At 43.7% G+C, this 23,553-nt stretch overlaps 1 protein-coding gene across 5 annotated transcripts; it reads right to left on the reverse strand.

The window, feature by feature from the left end:
* Positions 1-34: 34 nt before the first annotated feature.
* LOC120557595 (rootletin-like) lies at positions 35-23,227 on the reverse strand. Of its 5 annotated transcripts, none has more exons than XM_039798094.1 (37): positions 23,076-23,227; positions 18,955-19,081; positions 18,714-18,856; positions 17,020-17,211; positions 16,853-16,936; positions 16,671-16,762; positions 16,419-16,584; positions 16,215-16,321; positions 15,887-16,114; positions 15,702-15,792; positions 15,220-15,306; positions 14,933-15,145; positions 14,074-14,273; positions 13,790-13,972; positions 13,109-13,253; positions 12,869-13,015; positions 11,946-12,176; positions 11,570-11,763; positions 11,289-11,416; positions 10,903-11,072; positions 10,603-10,782; positions 10,299-10,433; positions 10,045-10,188; positions 8,902-9,140; positions 8,637-8,796; positions 8,350-8,517; positions 7,837-8,260; positions 7,380-7,537; positions 7,142-7,262; positions 6,839-7,002; positions 6,060-6,275; positions 5,406-5,630; positions 5,159-5,317; positions 4,682-4,882; positions 3,751-3,882; positions 1,140-1,313; positions 35-996 (listed from the first exon to the last, which is right to left on the reverse strand). In XM_039798094.1, the coding sequence occupies exons 3-37, from the start codon at positions 18,846-18,848 to the stop codon at positions 910-912; spliced, it is 5,880 nt and encodes a 1,959-aa protein (XP_039654028.1). In that variant the 5' UTR covers positions 18,849-18,856; positions 18,955-19,081; positions 23,076-23,227; the 3' UTR covers positions 35-909. The 5 variants fall into 5 exon arrangements, with proteins under 5 accessions (XP_039654028.1, XP_039654025.1, XP_039654026.1 ...); XM_039798091.1 differs by lacking the exon at positions 23,076-23,227 and adding an exon at positions 19,725-20,013; XM_039798092.1 differs by lacking the exon at positions 23,076-23,227 and adding an exon at positions 19,725-20,013 and having other exon boundaries at positions 5,168-5,317; positions 18,714-18,859.
* Between the last annotated feature and the right edge of the window lie 326 nt (positions 23,228-23,553).

Consider the following 23,553-nt stretch of genomic DNA (forward strand, 5'->3'; position numbering starts at 1 on the left):
GTAAGTCATCACTGTAACATAATCTGAGGCTGAGTGCACTGAAAGGTATTTATGAAAAACATGAATTATGGTGAGTTTATGCTCCTGCAGACATGTGGCTGCCATGTGTATTGTCCATACAAGTCATATTGCTATTATTAATCATCACTCTGTCAGCGTTTATACAGTAAGTACAAAGTATATACACCTAGTAAAACTAATATTCACTAATAAAAAAGACATACTGTAAGTTTACCACCATACTGCAGTGCCTTATGGTCCCTTTTTCAGTTATAAAACTGTGTATATAACATAATGAATAAAATCGGTTTCTGAGAGAAAGTACAGTGCAGCTCATTATGCTCAATTTGTTGGTTTCCTGGCACTCGCACACAGTGAAGACCTTCCTTTCATTCTCTTCACGTCCTCGACTGATAATATAAATGTGGAGGAATCTGGGCCAAACTGCACAACTGGCAGATTTTCATTCCTGCACTACATCCAGATTCTGTCTGGAGGAACATCCTCGCGGTGATTTGGGTTTTCTTCTTGAATAAGAGCAGAAAGTTTGGTAAGATGTTGAGCAAGGATCAAGTACAGATGGTTGCCAGCAATCAGCAGGCTGATGGCGTTTTTAGCACAGCTGCTGCATCACGTCGCTCCGTTCCTTCGCCTGTCATTGGCTGAGTGTGTGCTGCAGGTTGTTATGTGTTCTTCACAGTACAAAATATCAATGAAACGCCCAAATGACAGTGGTTTTCATTTCAGTTTCACAAAGTAAAATAAATCATGTTTTAAACAGTAGAGTTAGAGTATGAATACTTTTAGGAGCGTGTCTTTTGAGTAAATATTGCTTTCAAACATTCATGATGAGTGGATTTTCCCTGGATTAGACGTGGAGTGCTGGTGCTTCTGGTATTAAGCTGTATCTCACTTTCCTGCCGACAATAAGGAGGATTGAAGAGAAGGTTGCCGCCGTTTCATCTCTTGTTGCAGCTGCTCCTTCAAGGTGGACACCTGCAGTGATACAGTGGGTGACAAAACTACATTTAATTACACCCCAAACCAGCTCATTCATGTGGCAGGGAATGAAAAGTGTAAAAAAAATTTAACTTGAGAAAGACTTAAGCTAAAGCTTCAATACAACATGAGGTGTGTACCTGCTCCTCCAGGCCTTTGACTCTATGTCGGTGAGCTCGTTCTCTGGTGCCCAGCGTTCGCTCTACGTCCCTGAAGCTGGTCCTCAGTCTGTCCGCCTCCCGCTGGGCCTCGTCACGCTCCCTCACCAAACTCTCACACAGACTCTGTGCCTGCTCCGTCTCAGCCAGCTGAGTCTACTCAAAATACACACAGACACACACACACACACACACAGACACACAGACACACAGACACACACACACACACACACACACACACACACACACACACACACACACACACACACACACACACACACGTGGTAAAGAACAAAATGTTAAAAAAAAGAAAAGGACAGAAAGTCGGGCAGGATACAAAATCTCAGACAGTTTATATAGAAAACGTCTAAACGCTGGATAGACTTTGGTTCAGTTTTTCAAAAACCTCAGATCAAAAGCAGACAGCTAACCACCCATCAACCATGACCTGGAGACCTGGTGGAAAACCATACTCAAACATACATATGTTTTCTGGAAATGCGCTTAACTAAAACCTTTCTGGAACAATGTAAATGCAGCCATGAAAGGCATTATGGGTTCTGCCTTCCAAACAACTGTGCTGTGATGTAGGCTACCTAATAGGGAATATTCAAAAGGGCAAACAAAAGAGATTTTACTTGTAGCCTGCAAACAGCTTTAACAAGAAATTGGTATAAAGATGATCATCCAGGGCACAAAAACAATGGTTTGATATTGTTCAGGACATCTTTTTAACGGAAAAATGTGCATATCTTTTAAGACCTTAGGCCGTGATCAGACAGAGCGTGTTTGCAGGATGCAAAATGCGAGGCGCACTGCACTGCCTTTCTTGTTGAAGACGCCCTGATCAGACCAGTTGCTTCTTTTTGTTATTCTTGCTAAGCAACCATCGAATCACCCGTCCTCAGCCAACCGTTACTTTGCTGTTAAGTTAATAATGACGTCGGGTGTTGTTTCCGCTCTGAGTTTTTTCAGCTCCAAGGCATTCAGGGCGCTCCGGCAAAAAAAAAATGGCAAGGCGCTCAGCAATGCAAAATCAGCGAGCAAAACGCCTCACTATCATTGAAAACAATTACAAAAAGCCGCCATCTACATGAAACATAGACTAACTTGAACGTTTAGTTAGTCGCATTATTTATAGATGAGTAAACATCACAAATCTGTTGTTCACGTTTCTGATTACTAACCCCTGTGATGTTTACTGGTCTGGAGAAGGTCCTTTAAAAAACTTCCAACATGCTTAAAGGTTCTTGTTTTTAGGTTAAAGGACACAATGTGCAGATTCTCCATTTTTTTCTTCTTACTTTCAGCTCTAGTTCAGGGGTTTCAACTTTTCTTTTTCTTTTTTTACACCGTAGACTGGTTAACTCACATGCTGAGGATATACTTTAGTTCAAAGTATCCTTTTGCATGACAGAGAGTAATGAATTAAGATGCAGCACAATTTTCAAGGCAATTACAAAAATAGCCTTTGAAGTTTGATAAATATAATGGAGCTTTTTCTTTGCCAAATCACAGTAGTTCCCCAGGACCTTAAAGCAAATGCTTGAGGGTTTGTGAATTACTGCTTTAGCTGATTAACACTGCAGCCTGCGAAAGATTTTTCAGTTAACAGTGAAATAAACAACTTCAATGACTCTTTCAGAGTTCTTATGAAGCCCACTATAGCTTCATTTATTTGTTTGTTTATAGCATGTCTGTGGTAAATAAAAAGTTATGACCTTTGTTTAGCATTATAAGAGCCAAAAAAAGCCTCCCCAGAAATATCTAAGGGCTTTGGTCGAATCTTTTCATTTTGAGTGAAGAACTAACAAGAATGAGTGCTGCAGAGATGAAGAATAACTGAAAAACAACTCCTGAATGCTTATTTTTTTATGTGTAACAGAAAGAAGATGTATCCAGAGCTGAAGACACCAGTTTTTTTTTAAGTTACAATGACCTCACTTGACATTTATGGGATCTTCCAAAATTTAAGGTGTAATCTAATGAATATTTAGGAGGGCTGAATAAACTATTTATTTCACGCAGTAAGACTGTCCTGCTGTGAGTTATTAATTCACTTAATCTTTCCAATGCTACAGTAAGGCACATGCTAGCCTTCTCCTGTCACATTCACCGAAGAAAATGTTTTCTCATGAAACTATTTAAACCCTCATTACTCAAGTCAGTGAAGACACAGAGTTTTACACAATGTAAACAGTCTTTTAACTGGTGGTTGTGTGGTTTAATAAGTGATGGGAAAATAATTGATACTCCACAAAAAACATATAATGCTCAAACTATGGAATTCATTTGTCAAGTTAAAAACCCCTTTTTAAATTTTTTTTTTTTCCAAAAAGGGGGGCCCCCCTTTTTAATTTTTTTTTTTTTTTTTTTTTTCCCTGCAAAATAGGTGGGGCCCCCCCCCCCCCCCCCCGTAACACTCAGAGGTGTGAGGCAGCTAAGAAAACTAATTCTGCGTCGTCAGTATTCACTCTGCTAACAGCAGTTTGGTATAGCTTCTAAGAGGTTAGTGCCTTTATTATGCACGGTATGCCATAATAAAGACAAGTAAGATTTCTGACAGATCTGTCAGTGTTGGTTTGCTCCCTACCTGCAGCATCAGTATTTGTTGCTGTGCTTCCTGCAGCTCCTGTTCAGTGGTGTTCAGAGAGCGATCCAAGCGGCTTTTCTCTGCCGACAGCCGCATGCTGCCTTCTTCAGTCTTCAGCTTCTGACGTTCAACCTGATGAAATAGACATGTAACAAATAAGAAAGAGTGAGATCTCTTACAAAAAAAGTCACTTCCGCACAGAGTAGCATGGCTGCAGACTCATGTTTTCAAAGATGCAGGTGAAAGTTATTATTTTGACGGAGAAATTGGACCTTTACATATGGTATGAAAACTAGTGGTGAGCTGTCCTCTATCCATCATTTGACTGAAGAATGAGTGCTCTAAGTGACCCCAATTCAGACAAAAACACTTCATGGATCAAATCTGCGTGTCATGTTCTGACCCTCTATGACTCTAGTTTCCTTGCACGGCAGCTGGATTCTTACGATATCACGAAAGCCCGTGAGAATCGCGGGATCATATATCACACAACAGTCCATCTTGTCAGGCTTCAAGTAAATGCGTTTGTGTTCCAAAAGCAGCGGACCGAACCAATCAGCGTCCGGTGAGGAGCTACTGGCAGCTACGGGCGTGGTTTATGTGTGAGTGATGGCCCCGCCTGTTCGTTCAAAACAACAATGGCGGACGTGATAGACAGATGGCTAATCCAATCACCTGCTACTCAGATGGTTCTGCGTTAACAAACCATCTGGCACGTCAGGTTATGACTCTGGCGCTCTATGACCTGATGTCTATCATAAGGCGTTGCTCACTGTGACCTAATAGGGTCACAAAGTTCTTTTGCGCCTACCCAACATGTGTCCATAAAGCACATCAACTTTGAATGTTTTAATTCAGAGAACGATTGAATGAACCAAGGATGATTGAAACGATTGAATGAAACAAGATGTGCACAAGCTACAGTGCTGACCTTATCCAGTGTATTCCTCAGTGCATCCTTGTCTTTCTCCAGCCTCACAGCCTGTCTCTCAGCATCTTTTTTCTCAGTCTCAAGCATGGCGACCGCTCGCTGCAGCCCACGCAGTCGCTCCTCTACAGCGGCCCGCTCTGTTTGAGCTGACTGGGCGCTGCGCTGAGCCTCTGCGACACTGGCCGAGCGCTGACGCAGAGCCTGATGGAAGGAAGACAGAGATCACATACAGAAACATGACTCTAGAGAAGAAAGAAAAGCAACCACATTGAGAAGGTTAATATATATATATATATATATATATATATATATATATATATATATATATATATATATATATATATATATATATATATATATATGTTATGTATTGGGAAACGTTTTCTTCTGCAGCGTTTAATTTTTTTCTCTTTCCAGGGTATAATGTCTTTTGCCGAAGACTTGATAAGGGCATGTTTGTCGACACTGATTATTTACCTCCCTCACCTCTTGAGTGTTGTTGAGCTCAGCCTCCACTTCCTCTCGTCTCAGCTCGCTCTGGTCCAGCTCACTCTGCAAGCTTTGCACGCGCTCAGTGAGGGTGACCACATTCCTTTTCCCCTCCACTAATGACGCCCGGGCTTCATCCATTCGTTCCTTATTGGAACAAAATTATCATCACATCAGTATCCGGGTTTCATCCGCATTGTCCAAGGTATTTTTTCCCCCCTTCTCTCTCACTCACCTGTAGAAGCCTTTTGTCCTGTTCAGCCACACTCAGCATCTTCTGCAGAGCGGTCAGACGACTCTGTGTGCAGCTGTGAGAAGCCGCTGCCTCCTGAAGGCTCTTTTTGAGGGAAGAGGTCTTCTCTTGGAGTAAAGACTCGCCTTCCTGAGCTTTGAGCAGAGCCTGGCTCAGCCTCTCCACCTCTCTCTGGAGCAGAGACACACAGGCTTCTCTTTCTGCCACCTGCAGTTTGTAGAAATCAAATTAATGTGCAATCAAGTCAGCAAACCAACAAAGAGAATAGCACTCGCTAAACTAACATGGTGAACATTATACCTGCTAAACATCAGCATGTAAGCATTGGAACTGAACATGTTAGCATGTTGACCGTAGAGCCTCACAGAGCCGCAAGCGTGGCTGTAGACTCTCACTCTTGTGCTACAAGAGTGAGAGTCTACAGCCATTTTACACAGTTCTGTGTAGGAAACTTAAAAAAAAAAAGTTTATTATGAGAAAATTACGGACCCATAAAATACAGTATTTCTACATTAACCAATGGCTTGGTCAATTCTGAGGAACATTAAATATATCATAAATTTACTTTACTTTACAAAAACTGTGCATTTCAAGCCAGAACAATCAGAAGCACATAAAAGGACTCTTGTGCTGTACCTGTTTCAGTAGAGAGTCATGGCGCTCCTGGGAGGCCTGGCTGTCAGTCTCCCGGTCTCCCAGATTCAGTTTGAGTCTCTGCAGCTCTCCCTCCACACTGCGCCTCCCCAGCTCCACCCTGGTGGCCCGGGCTTCAGCTGCCTCCAGCGCCTCCCGCAGACGCTTCCTCTCCGCCTCCAGACGCATCTCAGCAGCACGCTGCTTATTCAACTGATCCTGCAGAGATGGAAGGAGGACAGAGATGATTTTCGAGACCAGTCGGTCAAGCAAAATTCTTTGTTGTATAATGGAAACCTGAGTTTTAGACACAGATTACAGAGGCATGCACAGACAGTCCAAAGCACTGTTAGGCCAAACAGACACAAAGCGCACACACAGATGATCCACAGCTGTGTCTAAGCTCCAACTTTACTTTGTCTCTTCATAAATCCTCCTGAGAAATATGAATTTCCTTCAATAGCACCCACATGCTCAAAGTTTTGTCTATTCAGGCTATTTGCGGCTTTTTTATTACTTTCACTTCATGTCCCTGCTCCTCCTGTTGTCCAGACGGTGAAATATTTTGAAAGGTGCTGGCATTAAAACAGACATATGGAGAGCTGACACCACAAGAGGTGTGACACTATGTGTGTGGCATCTGTTGTTATTACATATTGCCCTACCGTTGAGCGCTGCCATATGGTGATCAAGGCCGATCAGTGGTCACTGCTGTGCAAGCAACAGTACAAATACATGGTGTTTATATCCGTGCACACAAGTGCACAAACGTGGTTGTGTACCTGTGTATGTTTTTTATCCATCTCAGAAGCCTGCAGCGCCCGCTCTAAATCCTTCACCCTGTCAGTGAGCACTCTCCTCTCTCTGTCTCCTCTCCTCGCAACCTCCTCCTGCTGCTGGAGCAAACTCTGAGTGGTGGTCAGACGCTCGTCCAGCCCACGCTTCCCTACAATCACACACATTAACACACATTAAAGATGGCTTTGTGATTATTATTTAGCATATTGCTGATTATTATTTTGTCTTTTGGTTAAGGGTTCATCTTCTGAAACTACATGGACAAATATAAAATTTAAAAGTTTGACCTTCTTGGTATTCCTGTAAGGTGTTTTGTAGTTGAGTGACACGACTCAGAGCAGAGTCTCGTTGCCCCGTCAGCTCCTCCATCTCCCGCTGCAGGGCCCCCAGCTGGCATCGAGTATCATCCTACAAAATCAGCAATAAACAAAGACTTGAACCATACACACACACAAAAATAGCCTTGAATTATTATTATTGTTTACTTTGTGATTTTTTTCCCCCCATGCTGTGCAGCTCTGTTACCCTCTCTCTCTGTGCCTCACGCAGCTCCTGGAGGAAGTCTCTCAGATCACTGCGCAGTGTGTCGGGGTCCAGCTCTGGCTGAGGGAGAGGCAGCGGTGTATCCCCTCTCTCAGGAGACACTGAGCCTAAAGTATTGTCAGGGGTGCTTTCTCGAAATTCTGTAAAAAAAAAAAAAAAAGAAATATAAAGAGTTGCAAGCACCACAGATGAACTGTTTTTATAGAGAGAGGAGGGATCACATTATACTGGATATGAGATATGGCCCACTGGAATATTTGCTATACTTTATATCTCAAGAATCTAATAAAAAAAGACTTTAAGCAGCTAAAAGGAATCTTCTCTGAGACAGTCCTTAATAACAATTACGCTAAATTAGAATTATTTTTCTGGTTACTGAGCTATCTATAACGTCTGAATAAATATCTGAATAATGTGTTGCAGAGTTAAAGCTGCTTACCTTTAGGAGGGGACAGCGAGCAGCGCAGGGGCGAAACGCTGTGGTAGCGTGACATAGTGGCTGGTGATGTGGAGCTCCCCCCGGGGCTTCTCCCCCTGCCTCCCCTGCCGCCTGCTCCGATACCCAGCGTTCGCGTCAGTGCCGACTGAAGGCTGCTCAGACGAAACTCCAGGTCCCTCCTCCCGGCCTCGGCCCGGGTCAGCTCTGCCTCCGTGGCGGCCAGTCGGCCCTGGGCCTCGCTCAGCTGCAGGCTGGACTGAGCAGCGGAGTCCTGAGCCACCTGAGCGCGCAGGGCCAAGTTCTTGGCTTCGTCCTGCATCTTCTTCTCGCAGCCACGCGCCTCCTGCAGCTGAGCGGTCAGTTCTCTTTCGCAGCCCCGCCAGCCCGACTCAGACTCCAGCAGGCGCTTTTGAGTCAAAGAAAGCTACATTGAAAAACAAAAGAAAGAGAAATGATGACACAGTGACACAGCAAGGGAGCAAATAATGTCTTTTCACTCTCCTCCATCCGCACCTCTTTCTTGAGGGAGCCTCGAGCTGTCTCAGCCTCAGTTAACTTCTGTTTGAGGGTGAAAACCTCTTTCCCTCTCTCCTCCTCTCTTTGCTCCTCCAGCGACAGGCGAGTCTGCAGCTCCGCCACCTCCCTCTCTCTCTGCTCCTTCTCTCCATCCAGAACCTTCAGCTGGAGCCAAGAAAAGGCACAAAATCACAACACAGTCGCAAATGTGAAGCCTAGACTGGAAGCAAAGTTTCTTTCGAAATGTCACAGAGGTGTGAAGGAGGAAATGCGGCATGTCTGACCTGTCTGCGGAGCTCCTGGAGTTCTCGGCGAGCTTCGAGTCGTGACCTTTCAACTTCTCTCAGGCAGCTGCGCAGCTCTGCCACCTCCTTCTGATTAGACGACAGATTCTCCTCCAGCACAGCCAGCCTCTGCTGCTTCTCCTCACACTGTCGTTTCACACTGAAAACCCCAACACACACACACACTTAATGACTCTGCTTTTTTTTGCACTCTGAACATTGCATTTCCGTCAACGGATACTTTCCCATTCATTGAAGTGTTTACCTGATTCTCTCCGTTTCTGCACTTCGTAGAGTTTCTCTCAGCTGAGTATTCGACTGGCTGAGGGTGTCTCTCTCCTTGGTGACGTCAGCGAGGCTGCGTCGCAGCTCCGTCCCCTCTCTTCTGTTGTTTTCTGCTGCGTCCTGAGTTTGGCTGAGACGTCGTTCGCTGTCCAACAGGTCCCGCCTCAGCTGGTCTCGACTCTCCTCGTTAGCTGAGAGAGAAGCTCTGCACTGATCCAGCTGGAGGGGGAAAGTCATGTATGGAACAAGGTGATGTAACCGAACAGACTCAAAATTTGGTGAATTATCTCATGACGCCCACTAGGAAGGTCTGTTTTCTGTTTGCTCGTTCGCAGGATATCTCAACACATTTTTCACTTACATTTGGTGGAAGGTGACATCATCCAAACGTTATTCACCACGCAAGATAAGACATGTTTGTGCATTTTATTGTTTTGATCGTCTATCACTACAAGTATGTTGATCCAAGATAGATATGCAGCCTGAATTTCTTTTCTTTTTTTCAGTATATTATATGCACTTCACCTGCATTTCAACTCCTTTCAGTGCTTGAACTTCAACAAAGCCTGCGCTCAGACCAACTTAAACCTTGCAAGAAAAAGCGCTGCCCTCCTAAATACATTTACTTGTTACTCAAACTGGGCTTTTTGGATTGTATTTTGTATCTAAAATAACCCCATCAACGCAGCCCCCTGCATTGTTTTATCCCAGGGCTTTTGTCTGTTAGCCTGGCATCGCCAGACTAATTTACAAATGTGTATCTGCCAAAGTACTGTATATAAAACATGAGCTTGCAGATTTGTCTGGTTTCCAGGGTAGTTTTCTGTCATTTCACTATGTGTATTTGCACATTTTTGGCCATGAGCACATGTAAATTTCTTTAAATTGTTGTAATTTCTTGTTTTTTAATGCTGTACTGCAACTACTTTAATGACAATAACACAGCACATACAGTAAATCCCATGCTTGTCACCATGTGTATGTTGATGTATAACTGCCTACAAAAATTGTGTTTTATATTATTAAAACAAAAAATGAAAGAATGTGCAGCCTTGGTGGAGGTATGTGCTCTCTGATTTGTACGGCATCACTCTCATATTACTACATGTACAGCATCATCTACCTCTTTGAGAGCAACATCAGCACGTGACTGAAGATCAGTACAAGTCTCTCGTAGACTCTGGAGTTCCCTTTCATGAACAGAAGCTGCATCCTCCAGGTGAGAGCGAAGCTCCAGCAGCTCGCTGGTCAGAGCCCCAACTCTGATCTGTGTAAAAAACAATACGTCAACAAAAAAAAGTCTATTCAGAAACTCTACCTTATACGCTTGCGTTAGAGAAGATATTTCAACAACAACAGAAGAGAACTTCACATCACCTGCTCCTGCTCTTTGTAATGAGCTGCTTCTCTCGACATCCGCTCGGCCTCCAGGGCTGTAGCTGACAGCTCAGCCTGCAGGGTGGACACCCTGTCAGACAAAACGGTTTTCTCTGCCTCCTTCAGAGAAAGGGCCTGGGATGAGAGACAAGGTCTGGTTAACAAAAAGATGTACCGGAGCTGAGCCACACTGGCTCTATACTGTATCTACTGAAATACCATGACAGAAAGGACAATAAGGTTGAAACCATTATTATTATTATTAGCAGGATTTTTCACAGTTTCTCAGAGACTCTGATCAGACCTGTTGTTTCTCAGTCTCTGCCTGCAGCAGACTCTGATCTCTGTCATGCTGGACACTCCTCAGTTCATCCTGCAGCTCCTCTCGTTCTCTCCCGGCTCTGTGGAGCTGATCCTCCGCCTCCTGCCGTAGCCTCCTCAGAGTGCCCTCATGCTCCATCAACAGGCTGTGCCGCACCACTTCCTGTGAAAACGAGCAGCCAAGAGCACAAACACTGATTAAAGATCATCAGCCTAATCCGAAAAGTACAAACAAGTCTACAGACAGTGCACTGAGTAACACTGAACCACTGAACCTTCTGACCTTTTCTGAGACCAGCCTCTCCACCTCCTCCTGATGTTCGGAGATGGCCTTGCGTAACGCCTGCTGGGCCTCTAGCTGCGCAGCATTTAGAGTCTGAGTCAGAGCCTGTTTCTCTCTCTCAGCCTGGGCCAACACATTCTCCCCATCTGAGCGTACACGCCTCAGTTCAGCTGGAAAACCCATCCAGGACAACATCCAGGAGAGGCAAACACAGCACTCAATCATTGGGTTCTTCACATTTAATTGTGTCATATTACTGATTCACCGTCTTTCCCATTACAACAAACACCTTCACTTTAGCTCTTAAAAAGGCATATTTGTGTCTAATTCTCGACTCAAAATATACTATATGTATTATATAATATATAGTATACTTCGTCACTCACCTGCTGCAGTCTCACAGCGGACTCGAAGGTTTTGGTTCTCCGTCTCCAGCTGCTCCCTACGAGACTCCACCTGAACAAGCTGCTGCTGCACCTCGAACAGACTGGTTTCCAGGGACTCCCGCTCCGACCTGCACAGTTACAAACACAGGTTTTACACACGCACACACACACACACACACACACACACACACACACACACACACACACACACACACACACACACACACACACACACACACACACACACACACACACACACACACACACACACACACACACACCTGAAAGCAGCCAGTTCCTCTGACAGAACGGCGTTTTCTCTCTCAGACGCTGTCAGCTGGACCACCAGCGCTGCTTTGTCCCGGGCCAGGTCTGCCCGACCGCGGCCGGCTTCCTCTAATGCCACCTCGTTTCTCTGGCCATCTCCTTTGGCAAGACTCAACTCTGATCCCAGAGAGGTCACCTCGCCACAAAGCTATCAACAAAAGCCAAAAAAGAAAACGTGAGTGACAAGAAACAATCAAGAAATTAAAAAACAAACATGTGTAAACAGTAAAACGTCTTCCCATGTTACTGGCAGTTTCCATGGCTGTTTTAGCCAAATAAACATCTAGGTTGGAACCTTTAAATGATGATGTAATATATTTTGTTATGTACCTGGGTGACTTTCTCCTGCAGCTTAAATCTCTCAGCCCTGAGACTCTGGAGCTCTGCCTCCATCCCCACCCGGCTAAGCTCGGCGTCCTGGAGTGACTGGTGAAGCGTGATGCGGGCAGAGTCTAGCTCCAGCCGGTCCTGCTCCAACCGGACCAGCTCATCTCTTATGGTCAACTTCTCTTGCTCCGCCTCCCGTTTCTGAGCCTGCAGGAGGGCCTTCTCTTCCTCCAGCTAAGAGAAAGAGGGAAGGGTGAGACATGGAGAGGAAGCTGAGACATTCCAATTAATTTACTTTAGCTCTTTGTTTTCATTCTTCACAAAACTACTGATGTAACTTGTTGTGTGTGTAACCAAGGGCAACATCATGAATGTGCTCTTATCCCCGTTTGTTTGATTCGTTTTATCGAGACTACAAGACACACGAAATAGGGATAAATGGAGACAGATACGGGGTGTAGTGTAGCGTTGCTCCAACACGTAAAAACACTTAAGCCAACTTTAGCAGCAACCACTTAGTGAAGTTGGCTGACAACACAACGTGGTGAGACCCACTACTACAGGAAAGAGGTCAGCCAACTGGTGCAGGGATAACAACCTCTTCCTAAATGTCGACAAGACCAAGGAAGTTGTTGATTGATTTCCAGAGAGGCCACACCCCTAAACCCCCACTGACCATCAACGGTGCTGCTGTGGAGAGAGTGAGCAGCACCAAATTCCTGGGGGTGCACATCAGTGAGGACCTCTCCTGGACAACAAACACTGCATCACTGTCCCAGAGGTGCCTCTACTTCCTATGCAAGCTGAAGAGAGCAAGAGCCCCCCCACCCATCATGTGCTCCTTCTACCGGGGCACCATCGGCAAAAAGCTTCCCTCCCCTCTCTCCTTTTCCTCCCCTCTGCCCTTGGTTTTGCCTTCCACTTACCTGGAGAATGTAGTTGTTAAGTTCAGTTTTGTCCTGGGCCATTCCCTCATTCATGCTTCCCATTTTGGCCAGAGAGTCCCTGAGAGCTGCATCCTCAGACTGCAGCTTGTTGAGCAGCATAGAGAGCTCTGCGTTACTGCCCTCAGCCTGGAGGGGAAAGGTCACACACAACATGAGAACATTTTAAATATCGTATTAAATCTGCAAAATGTTAAATGAGCAAAAGTTTACTTCTCTTACCCGAGCAAGTGCTTCAGAGAGTTGGGCTCTCTCTCGCTCCAGCAGCTGCCGCTCAATCTCCCACTGCTGGTGAGTCTCCCTCACTGCAGACAGCTCTCCACGCTGGGCCGAGGCTCGACTCTCACTCTGATCCCACTGCTTTTGTCTGTAGCGAAACAATATGCATGCGGTACTATAACAATACATTTTTGGGCTACTAATGAGAGGCTCAGTAGGGGAATAATCGTAGGTACTATTTGAGCAACACAGAGTCCTAAGGGCCCAGTAAAAGGTGAAATACAGTGTATGTTTTTTTAGAAGATGAAACATACAGCAGAAGTCATAAGCATTATAAAGCTATCAAATCTGTTGGGCATATACGTACTGGACATAAAAGTAGTGGGGCGCAGTGAACTGAGTCAGCTGGCTTTTCTTATTTGTGAAAAAATGAATTTCAAGGTGTGAAGGTTTCAGGGCAGCTCCGCTCTGATTTGCATGAAGACCTTGCATCAGATCTGTTGACCAGTGTTTGGGGTTGTGTTGGTAAAGCAGGTCAGGAGGGCTTTGTAAATGAATATCTAGCTAATACAGATATAATGAATGGCTTCCTGTGGGCATATGCACTGTGTGTTGGCTGCACAAGGCTGTGTGGATTAGCGTCCACATCGCATGCACTTAATCACCATCAATCAGCCTACTTACATCCTCTGAGTCTCTGCCTTTGCCCGCCCTCTCTCCTGAATGGCGGCCTCCTTCTCGTCCCTCTCGTGATCTCGCTCTCGCTGTGTGGACGCCACGGTCAGCTGAAGCTTCTCACAGTCCATCTGTAGGATCTGGTTGCTGCTCTGTGCTGCCTGCAAGGTCTTCTCCAAGCTCACCTTCTCACTGCAATGTTCATAAGAGAACAGTTATAGTTATGTATACAAAAAGATTTAAGGATTAGAAGCAGATTGTAAAAAGGTGATGTACTGTAATTGTCTGTAAACCTGGCCAGTGTGTCTCTCTCCTGCTTCAGACGGTCCTTCTCTCTCTGTGTTGTCTCCCTCTCTCTCTGAGCAGCATCCTTTTCTCTCTGCAGAGCTTGGTTTCGCTGTTCTGCATCTCTTTTTGCCAAATCAGTCTCTGAAAGCTGCTTGCGCAACTGTTGAACCAAGGACTGGGCAGAAAGCAGACGCCCTCGAACATCCTGCAAACAACACAAGTGGGGTCACTTGCCTCTAGTAGTAGTAGACAGTTGCTTAGGTTAGAGCAGTGGTTCCAAACTTTTTCACATTAAAGGACCCCTGAACTGACACAAATTAGACCATGGACCTACTATTTGATGAGATTTCGTCCCAGATTCCCCCATCTGATAGAATTTTTGTTTTTATCTGTTTTATTACAGAAAGTGTATGAAACCCGTGTTCAAAGTAGTTATACATTCTGTTACTGTGTTACTTATGGTTGGAAATATTGTGAACATTTTGGTGAAAAAAGGATTCCCTTTTTTGCTGGGGACCCCCTGGAACACCCTCAAGGACCCCTGGGAACCACTGAGTTAGAGGACTGCTGTTATGTTGTTACTGACTGTTTCCAGGCGGGAAGTAAACAATCATAGTCTCTGTAATTATTGTCTAAAATATGTGAACATTTATATTGCAATTCTCAATACATGTGCATCATAATAACCTGGGAAAGTATCATTATGAAAACACACAGTCCTTACAAAATCAGCATTATTTTTAGCTGTCTCTTTGTCCTCAGCACATTAAATGTAAACACAAAATTAAAGCACAATGTCACCAGTGTGCTTTCTTCCTGAGACAATTACTGTAATCATTTGAAATTAATGACTTGAAATGTCACCTGCAGCTGGAGCGTCTTGTTTGTGACTGCAGAGCGCAGAGCTGAGAGCGCCGCCTCAGGGAAAGGAGCCAGCGAGGAGGGCTGAGGGGGAGAGGACGACCTGCGAGGAGAGGAGGAGCGGTGAGGTGAGAAGCCACGGATCAATGCTAGCAGCGGAGCCCCGGTGCTGTCCTGGTCTGCCTCGGATGACGACTCTCCATCGGACAAAACAGTCTACAAAAGAAAACTAAAATGAAGCACTCCCATACTTTTGATATAAAATCGTGTGCATATGTGTAGTTGTTTACCTGAGCGATGTCCCGCAGAGTGTCCAACAGCGTCTCAGTGTGAGCTCTCATCACCTGCATGTCAGTCTCATCATTGTCACTCTGATCCTGAGGGAAAACATAATGAAGGACGATTAATGTAACTGAAAAAGCATTACAGCTTTCTTGTCAACAAATCCACGAAAAGACTAAAAGCAACAATGTGTTATTCCTTCCCTCAATACTTTCTGATTTCCCTGTCTGTGGTTCTCCGCTACAAGTCCATTTGTTTCTAATGAAGAGGTGTAACCCAGAATTTTTTTTAAATACAGCTGGGCACTGTAGTTTTTGGCAAATGTTACTCAAACAGGATTAAATACTGTATTTTTAAGGGACTACTTTCAGCTGCGGATTGATACACATTTGGAGAAAAAGTGAGTGTGTGCTGTGTCAGTCAGTCCAAAAGTATTGCTCATTGATGTTTTTCATTTTTGACAATTAGAAAAAAAGGACTACCCTCTCACCTCAGCCCTCCTCATCAGTATGACAATTTCTCTGTCTCTCTCTTCAATTTGGCCCTTTAGTCTCTCAGCCTCTCGCACTGAATCTGACAACCTGAAAGTCAACACAATGGGAACCGGTAAAAAGGCCTTCATACAAATGTTTAATTTATAACAAACCTGTAAGAGAGCTAAACCCAGTCACTGACCTGACGTTGAGCTCACTTCTCTCTGCGTCTGTTCTGGTCTGAAGATTCATCATCTCTACCACTCGCTCTCTCAGCTTCTGCTCGATCTGAACCCGCAGGGCTTTCTCCTGCTCCAGGGCCAGAGCTGCTCCTCCCTCCCGGGTGTGCAGGGTGGCAGACAGACCTGCACAAGACACCTGAGCAGAGTGGGACGTCCGAGCCAGCTCATTACGCATATCTGACAGGTCCCTGAGATTGGAGAGAGATTGACACAGAGAGGAAACTGTTAGTACCATCAAAGATTCAGATTACAACCCAGAAAATGGCATCATGTTAACACATTGTTGACCTTTCAGTGGCGCTCTTCAGTTCACAGACATGCCGCCGAAACCCGACTACTTGCCGCCATAGCGTCAGCAGTCGACTGTGCTCAGTACTGAAGTAACTGTTGAAAGACTGAAAGGGGAGCCAAAGACAGAAATAGCATGTCAATTCTCTTTAAATTGTTCTCCATTTAAATTGTTTTACTGTTCAGTAAGCATCCCTCTATTACCTCCTCTTCTCTCCTCCAGTCAGACTCCTTTTGTTCCAGTTCCTCCCTGGCTTTCGTCCAATCAGCAGTGAGCCTGCGGATGTCCTGACTGAGAGCCTCATTGGCAAAACTGGCCTGCTCTAGCTGCTCTCTCAGCATGGCATTCACCGCAGACAAACTGCTGCTCCTGAAAACACACGAGGGACAAACAAATTATGTTGACAGAGCAAGAAGGCAAAAACAAGTGATATTGTGTGACAGGTAATCGGTCACCTCTGCTGTTCTTCCTCCAGACGGATTAAAGCGTCCTCCAGGTTGCTGCTTGATTCGTCTTGATGACAACCATTTGAGGATTCACTGTGGCTCTGAAGGAGAGGATAGTTGATGGTTTAAGTGTTACTTGTGGAAAGTTAACGTTGTCTTTCCGAGAGTCAAAATCAATAAATGCCACTCACACTTAACCTGTGTTTCTCCAACTCTGAGGACCGCTCCTGCACCATCTGCTCTAGATCCCCACACCTCTTTTTGTACTGAAGTACCTAAAGTAGCAGGAAAACTATTACTGACTTGTAACATCCCTGAAGACTACATCTCAGCTGAAGACAGAGTCAAACAATCACACCTTGGCCTGCAACTTCTGCACGAGCTGCGCCTGCCTCTGCTGACCCTCCTGGTACGCAGTGAGTTTACGCTTGTAGGCCGCCTGCTCCTCATCCAGCCGCCGGCGTAAATCCAGGTTCTGCTGCGCCACGCTGCGTGACTCTGGTGAATCATGGTCCCCGTCTCCCGTCTCAAAACGTAGCGCCTGCTCCAGCTGTGGGTTTAATACAAAGTAAGAGGCAGGGGGGTGATGTTTGTTTCACAGATCTACACAGTGCTACCATGCTGTGAATTTAAAATACCTACACGTACAGTTAATTCCAACGTTCTTAGTATTTGAGATTGAAAGATCATTCGTGACCTTGAAAACAGGAACCAACAATCTCACCACAGGGTCCATTTAGTAGCTGTTCTGGAGCTCTAGGATCGAATAGATACTGAGGGCAATACATGGTTATTCTTCCAGTAAATGCTCTAAGTCAGTGCTCTATTTTATTAATTAATCATTTAACAGTTATGTGTTCTTATGAATAAAAGTGCACCATTTTCAAGAGAAATTACCTCAGTCTTTAAAAAATATTCCCCACTACCTCCCTGATATTTAACGTACGCCCAAACCTGTGAATATTCAGTAATATCATGCTTACTTTAGGACCTACAAGCCCCTGACTCAGTCTTTTCAGTTTATATGGATCTATAAGGAATGCTGTAAATGGTTAACACTCAAATGTAGTATGTGTATTACAATTAATAAAATAGAGGGCAGCCATAGCAGAGATTTTAGACTTTCACACTATATTGTTTTCAGGATCATTGTTTTGCTGCACTCATACTGTAGTTGTAGCCCCAGTATTGTTAACTGTTGCTCTGTATCCCATATTCTTTGTGTTTTTATGCATATTGAACTACTAATTAGGACTAGGTATAATAAGTATTTCTGATTCTGATTCTTTGTGTTTTTATGCATATTTAACTACTAATTAGGACTAGGTATAATAAGTATTTCTGATTCCAACAGCAGAAAACAAAGTTGCAGTATCCCAGTGTGACCAACCACTATTTACTTTAATTACAATAAATTAAATTAGTTGAAAGAGAATAAAGGCCTAAAGCCACTCACTTACTAAGGGAAGTCATATTTGGTACAAGGATAGAAAAGCAGTTATCTCAACAGCCTACAACACTGTTTAATATTATTTTACAGTAGCCTAATTTATGGAGTTTTATAAAGTACCTTATTTATCTAAAGGAACTTCATCCGAGTTGTCTTTTGTTTCTGCATGCAGACCTTCAGTAATGTTCAACCCAAAATGAGATGTGTGGCGCCCACCCACCACTACACATACTCCCGTCTCCACTGAAGCCCCTGTTTACAGTCGCCCAGGGTGACAGACGCCATGGCAACATTCCACTTCAGCTCATTCCTGCCCCATCACCTGGGAAACCAGCAAATCTCAGACAAAGAAAGGCCATGAAAATACTGAAATGGGAAAACAGCAAAGTGCCACAGCATTCCCTTTAGGTGTATGTAACCTTGAGGATTTTGAACGTCTTGAGATTTTATTTTGAATACAAAGAGGGGAGATGAGGGTCAGTCATGTGTAGAAACCATGATACTTGATCTATCTAGTTTCTCTCATCCAATTCTCAAATCCCCGTTCCTATTCTGCCCACCACTTACTATCAGTGCCAGTTGTTGTTGCCCTGGCGTCTTACCCTCTCGCTAATTGCACTGTACTTGATGGCGAGCTCGTCTCGGTCGGCTCTGCTGTGTGCCAGCAGGTCCTCCAGCCTCGCCAGCTCTCCCTGCAGCACCCGGTTCTCCTCCTGGAGGGACATAACAGAGGACATGGCCCCAGCTGCTGAGAGAGAGGGCAGACGGAGACAACGGTCAGGCAAAGAAAAGTGTCAAAACGTACATTTGATATGACGGGGAGAGCAGATTGTTGCCACTTACAGCTATCGTTGAGGTTCTTTGTGACAATCTCTCGTACTCGTGCAGGTAGACATGTAGGGGGGGCGTCTGTTGAAGAACCCCGGACGGTTAGCCTCTTCTCCTCAGACAGAACACTCTCCTCCAGCCTCTGATGCACACAACACAGACATTTGATGCTTTACCTTTGAGACATTTAGAGAGAAAATAAACCACGAGAGACAAAAATTACCCAGCAATTATAGAGTATTGCTCCATATACAGGCAATATAATAATAAATAATAATCTGGATGATGATGATGTGTTTGAAAAGTGCCACAAGTATACCCCCTTTTTTCTATTATCATTTTATTTGGTTTGTTTTTCACTACCATTGCCCACCTGTAATATGCAATGTTAAAGCTTCCCATGTTCAGGTAGTCAAGCCGTTAAGCATAACAATATGTGGAAGAGCTAGACAGTAAAATGAAAATTCAATGTAGGTTACTGCAAATCCCTTGCCCACCATACCTATGGACAATGATAGACAGCGTATATACATGCAGTAACACTGATGTGTCCAACCTACACTGTGAAAGGAATGATTTTCCAAATAAAAAAGAAAAGAAATAAAGAAAAGAAAAATGCCAAAAGACCAGGTGCCATAGTAGTTACAACAAAACTGTTGCTGCATGACAACACAATATCAACACAAACATGCACTCACATAAACCAGCAGCTTTATTTCATCACATCACACAGCAGTACTGTATGTTAAGCGATGGGGGATGGAGGAAGGCCCGGTGCACCTCACCTGTATCACAGACTCCAGTTTGTCGGAGTCGGTGTCTGGGTTTTCCGCAGCGCTCATCGCAGCGCCAGCAGATATTTAAAACCCTCCAGTGAACAGGATTAACTCCGAGTGAATGCGACGTCTTCACAAACTGAACTGTCGATCTGTTGCTTTCCAGCAGGCGCGATAAAGAAGGAAAAACTCCCTGCCTGAAGCCGGTTGTGTGTGTTGATGCCGTTGGAGTCGACAAAGTTTGGTCGCAGAGCAGAGTGTACCCGTCCTGTCGCTTCCTCCGGCAGACAGGCACAGATTGAGGACAGCAGGATTAACAAGGTTTAAAGATTCACACCCCTCCACCTCCTCCACTACTCCACTACTCCACTCTCACTGCTCGCATTTACAACCCTCCAGAACAGACCACTATTCAACTGCACAACAAAGATAAGCCAAAGTCAAACTGTAATAGCCCTATAATACACTCTACAAGGAAAAAAACTATAAAAAATATTTTGACCATCGGTTTTTTTTATGTTGCAAAGTAAAATATATCGATTTTCAAAATAAAATTTTGAGTAGGGGAGGTCGGGGTCAAAGTTTTGAGAGCAAATAAGAAGGCTACAAAGATCCTTTTCTTCATAATTTATGACGGCAGGTGTTCTCAATGTGCAGTTAGATACAAGTTGCTAAATCATTTTAACTTTGCATCAAGTCATCAGTAGCCTAATGTGAGGGTTGCAAATACTGCCAATTACATCGAGAATCAACAGCCCACTTTGCAGCTTGAGCTTTAGCTGCAGGGCCCCATTAACCGGATAGCGGGCCAAGGGCAAAAGCGCTCCCCAACTTAGTCCAGTTATAACATGAGTTATAATAGCAATGTATAATCGGTCGAAGCGATGAATCTACAGAGAATTATAACAGACTATAAGCGGATCCCCTGGGCTTCACGCAGCTTTATAGTGAGTTTCAGTTGATGTTTAGGTGTCCGTCCAGCAACTTCACGGTTTTTGTTCACTCTCACCACTTTCATAGTGTCGTTTTCAGCCACAGCAGGCAGCCGTTTTCAGAGAAAAAGCTAAAAAAAACTACCTGCTCAGCACCAAACAGCAGACAGACATAGTTAGAGAAATTATTAAATTAACAGATCGCCTTCTGATGTGAGTTGATGGCTACCCATCACAAAGAAGACAAAGGTTTAGTTTTGGTTTCGGTAACAGGGTCAACACAGGCAAACAGATTCAAATTGGCTTGTATAAAACTGTGGTCAGCAGCTCAGACAGCTAACAAAACATAAGGGAGATGAAAATATTATGAATGATGATATTTATTTATTTTAGGATGCACAATTCAGAAAATGTCACGATTTTCAGGCTCAAGATTGGATTCAAAATCGATTTTCAATTCAAAAATGATTCTCGATTAAAAAAACGATTCATATACGTACATATGTAAATGTAGTTTCTTTTCCCATGTGATTGCAGTAGAGGTAGGCCTACAATAAAAAAAATGTTTTAAAAAAATATGAATCGATTTTTGGAATTCTATTAATCGATTTTGAATTGGTAGAGCTTGACTCGCGATTCGAAAGTGAATCGATTTTTTTGCACAGCCCTAATTTATTTATTTATTGTTTATTTATCAGGGACATTACTTATATTATCAATACCAAATGTGAGAGATGCAAGGTTTTTTTAGGATGTCCAGCCTCTAGCTTTTACAAAAACAATCACAGCAACAAACACAGCACAACAAACAGTTACCAAACGCACCTTTGTCTATAGTGAACAAAAATGTGTAAAGTTAAGATAAACAATTTATCGTTTTATCAATTTATCGATTGACAGAAAATTTATTGGCAACTATTTTGAAAATATATTAAATCAATTTTTCTGAGAAAAAAAAGCAGTTTGCAGGTTTGCTGCTTTTCTCTGTCTTTTGTGAGAGTAAATTGAATATATTTGGGTTTGGAGAGTTGGACAAAACAAGACATTCGAAGACGTCACCATAGGTTATAGAAAATGTGACAGGCATTTTTCACTTTTGTCCGACATTTCACAGACCAAAAGAGCAATTGAGAAAATATGCTGCAGATTAATAAAAAATTACAATAATCGTTGTGGCTTTACCATGGTGTGCACTCTGTTGTTTTTGATTGGAGGAAAGTCTTCCAGATGACCCGGCCTGTTCTCCCCTAAAACATAACTGCAGCACTAACCATGCAGCATGTTTAAAAATATATCAGAATAATGTTACAGTTGCCTAAACCATAAGGCTTTAAAACACTTTTCTAAACAATAAACTCATAATAAAAACTGAGTTAGCCTAAAACTATGACACAAACATTAAACATGAGGGGGTCTGCACTGTTTGGATTGTCATAGTTACCGACAAGAGGGTCATTGTGTCAATACCAGACCCCCAGTACAGCCTTACACACACAAAACACACACACACACACACACACACACACACACACACACACACACACACACACACACACACGTTGTCACAACACAACTCAGTAGGTCTATATAGCAACTAGGTGCGTCTATAATAAGAAATGACAGACATATAGCTACTGTCGGTGTTGGCGGTTTCCCTTCAAATGTTTAGGCATTTAACATTTTTTAAATTGTCCACAAAAGTTACTGCTTTGTGATGATTACAAACCAACTGCTGAACTTGTATTTGTCCATGTGATGTGAGTGACAAGGTTGCATGAATTTAATCATGACCATGAGACACTTTTAATGGCTTAACATCTGTGGCGCCCTCAGCTGGCCTGTTAGTAGAAGACTGGCATTGATTTCACAGTGTGCGAGATGTGAGCCTTATACTGTACAACTGGTGAAATACACACCTGTTGATATTTTATTTTACTTTCATCTTCCACAGACCCAACCCTAGTGCAGTCCAACTCATGACTTCTTACTCCAGCCTTTATGTTTAGGCTTACAGCCCAAAACTGAACTGAATAAACAGGAATCATCCACAACTGCTTCCTCTTCTGGTGTAGGCCTACTTTAACACTTCATTTGGTATACACATAAAACGAACATAGTATCCTCTTAATCCTAACATTAAGGAAACACATCCAAAAAGACACGCCCAAGTTTTCAAAAGTCTGTCAGGAGTTGGAGGCGGGAGGAAGAGCAGAAGGAGGGGGTTGCACGTTAAACTGTGCAGCATCCGAGCATGTTACATTGATTATTAATTGTTTCATAGCAGCAGAGACGGAGATCCAAACACAAACGCGCTGCTATGGAAACAACCGCCTGGATATAAAACACTTTATGGAGCGATATTCATCCCCATTATGTTGTGGTGTACGCGGTGAAAACATCCACTTCCCTGTTTGATTAATATTCTCACCTCGACAGATCGGTCTGATGTGCGTTATCCTGCCGTCCCTCCATTTTTGTGAGCGGGCTGTAACATTACAGAGGCAGAAACAAACCTCATCCACAACAGTTAGATGTAGGTTACCATCATCAGCTGCTGGCAGCGTCGCCTTCCTCCGAAATCCTCCCCATGCTTTTTCCGGGGAGGGACTTCCAGTTCAGCTGCAGCCTGCAGTCTGTTTATAAATGGCACTGTCTGTCCATGTACTTTTTTTTTTCTTTTTTTCTTACAACTGATTGACATCAATTTACAAAAAAACCCTAAGCCTCAGCAAGTCTCACTATCCAGACAAAATGACTAATTTTTAGTTAGTTAGAAATATTTTGAATGAAGCTCGCAATAACATGGATCCCAGAATTCCTGTAGCCTACTATGGCTGTAAGTGCGGTTACATAATTCCAATTGCCTCATTACCTTAGCTGAGATATGTTGATTTCTTAAATCTTCA

The sequence above is a fragment of the Perca fluviatilis genome, chromosome 4 (assembly GCF_010015445.1).
Source record: "Perca fluviatilis chromosome 4, GENO_Pfluv_1.0, whole genome shotgun sequence".
In the NCBI taxonomy this organism is placed as follows: domain Eukaryota; kingdom Metazoa; phylum Chordata; class Actinopteri; order Perciformes; family Percidae; genus Perca; species Perca fluviatilis.

Bases quoted from the DNA above. Each gene is read 5' to 3' on its own strand.
- LOC120557595 (XM_039798090.1), bottom strand. From the start codon at position 19,781: ATGAGCGCTGCGGAAAACCCAGACACCGACTCCGACAAACTGGAGTCT. The intron at 6,276-6,838 runs GTACACAACCAC...CCATCTCTGCAG, and splicing joins TGGATAAAAAACATACACAG to GATCAGTTGAATAAGCAGCG. The intron at 5,318-5,405 runs GTGAGTGAGAGA...TGTTCCAATAAG, and splicing joins AGGACAAAAGGCTTCTACAG to GAACGAATGGATGAAGCCCG.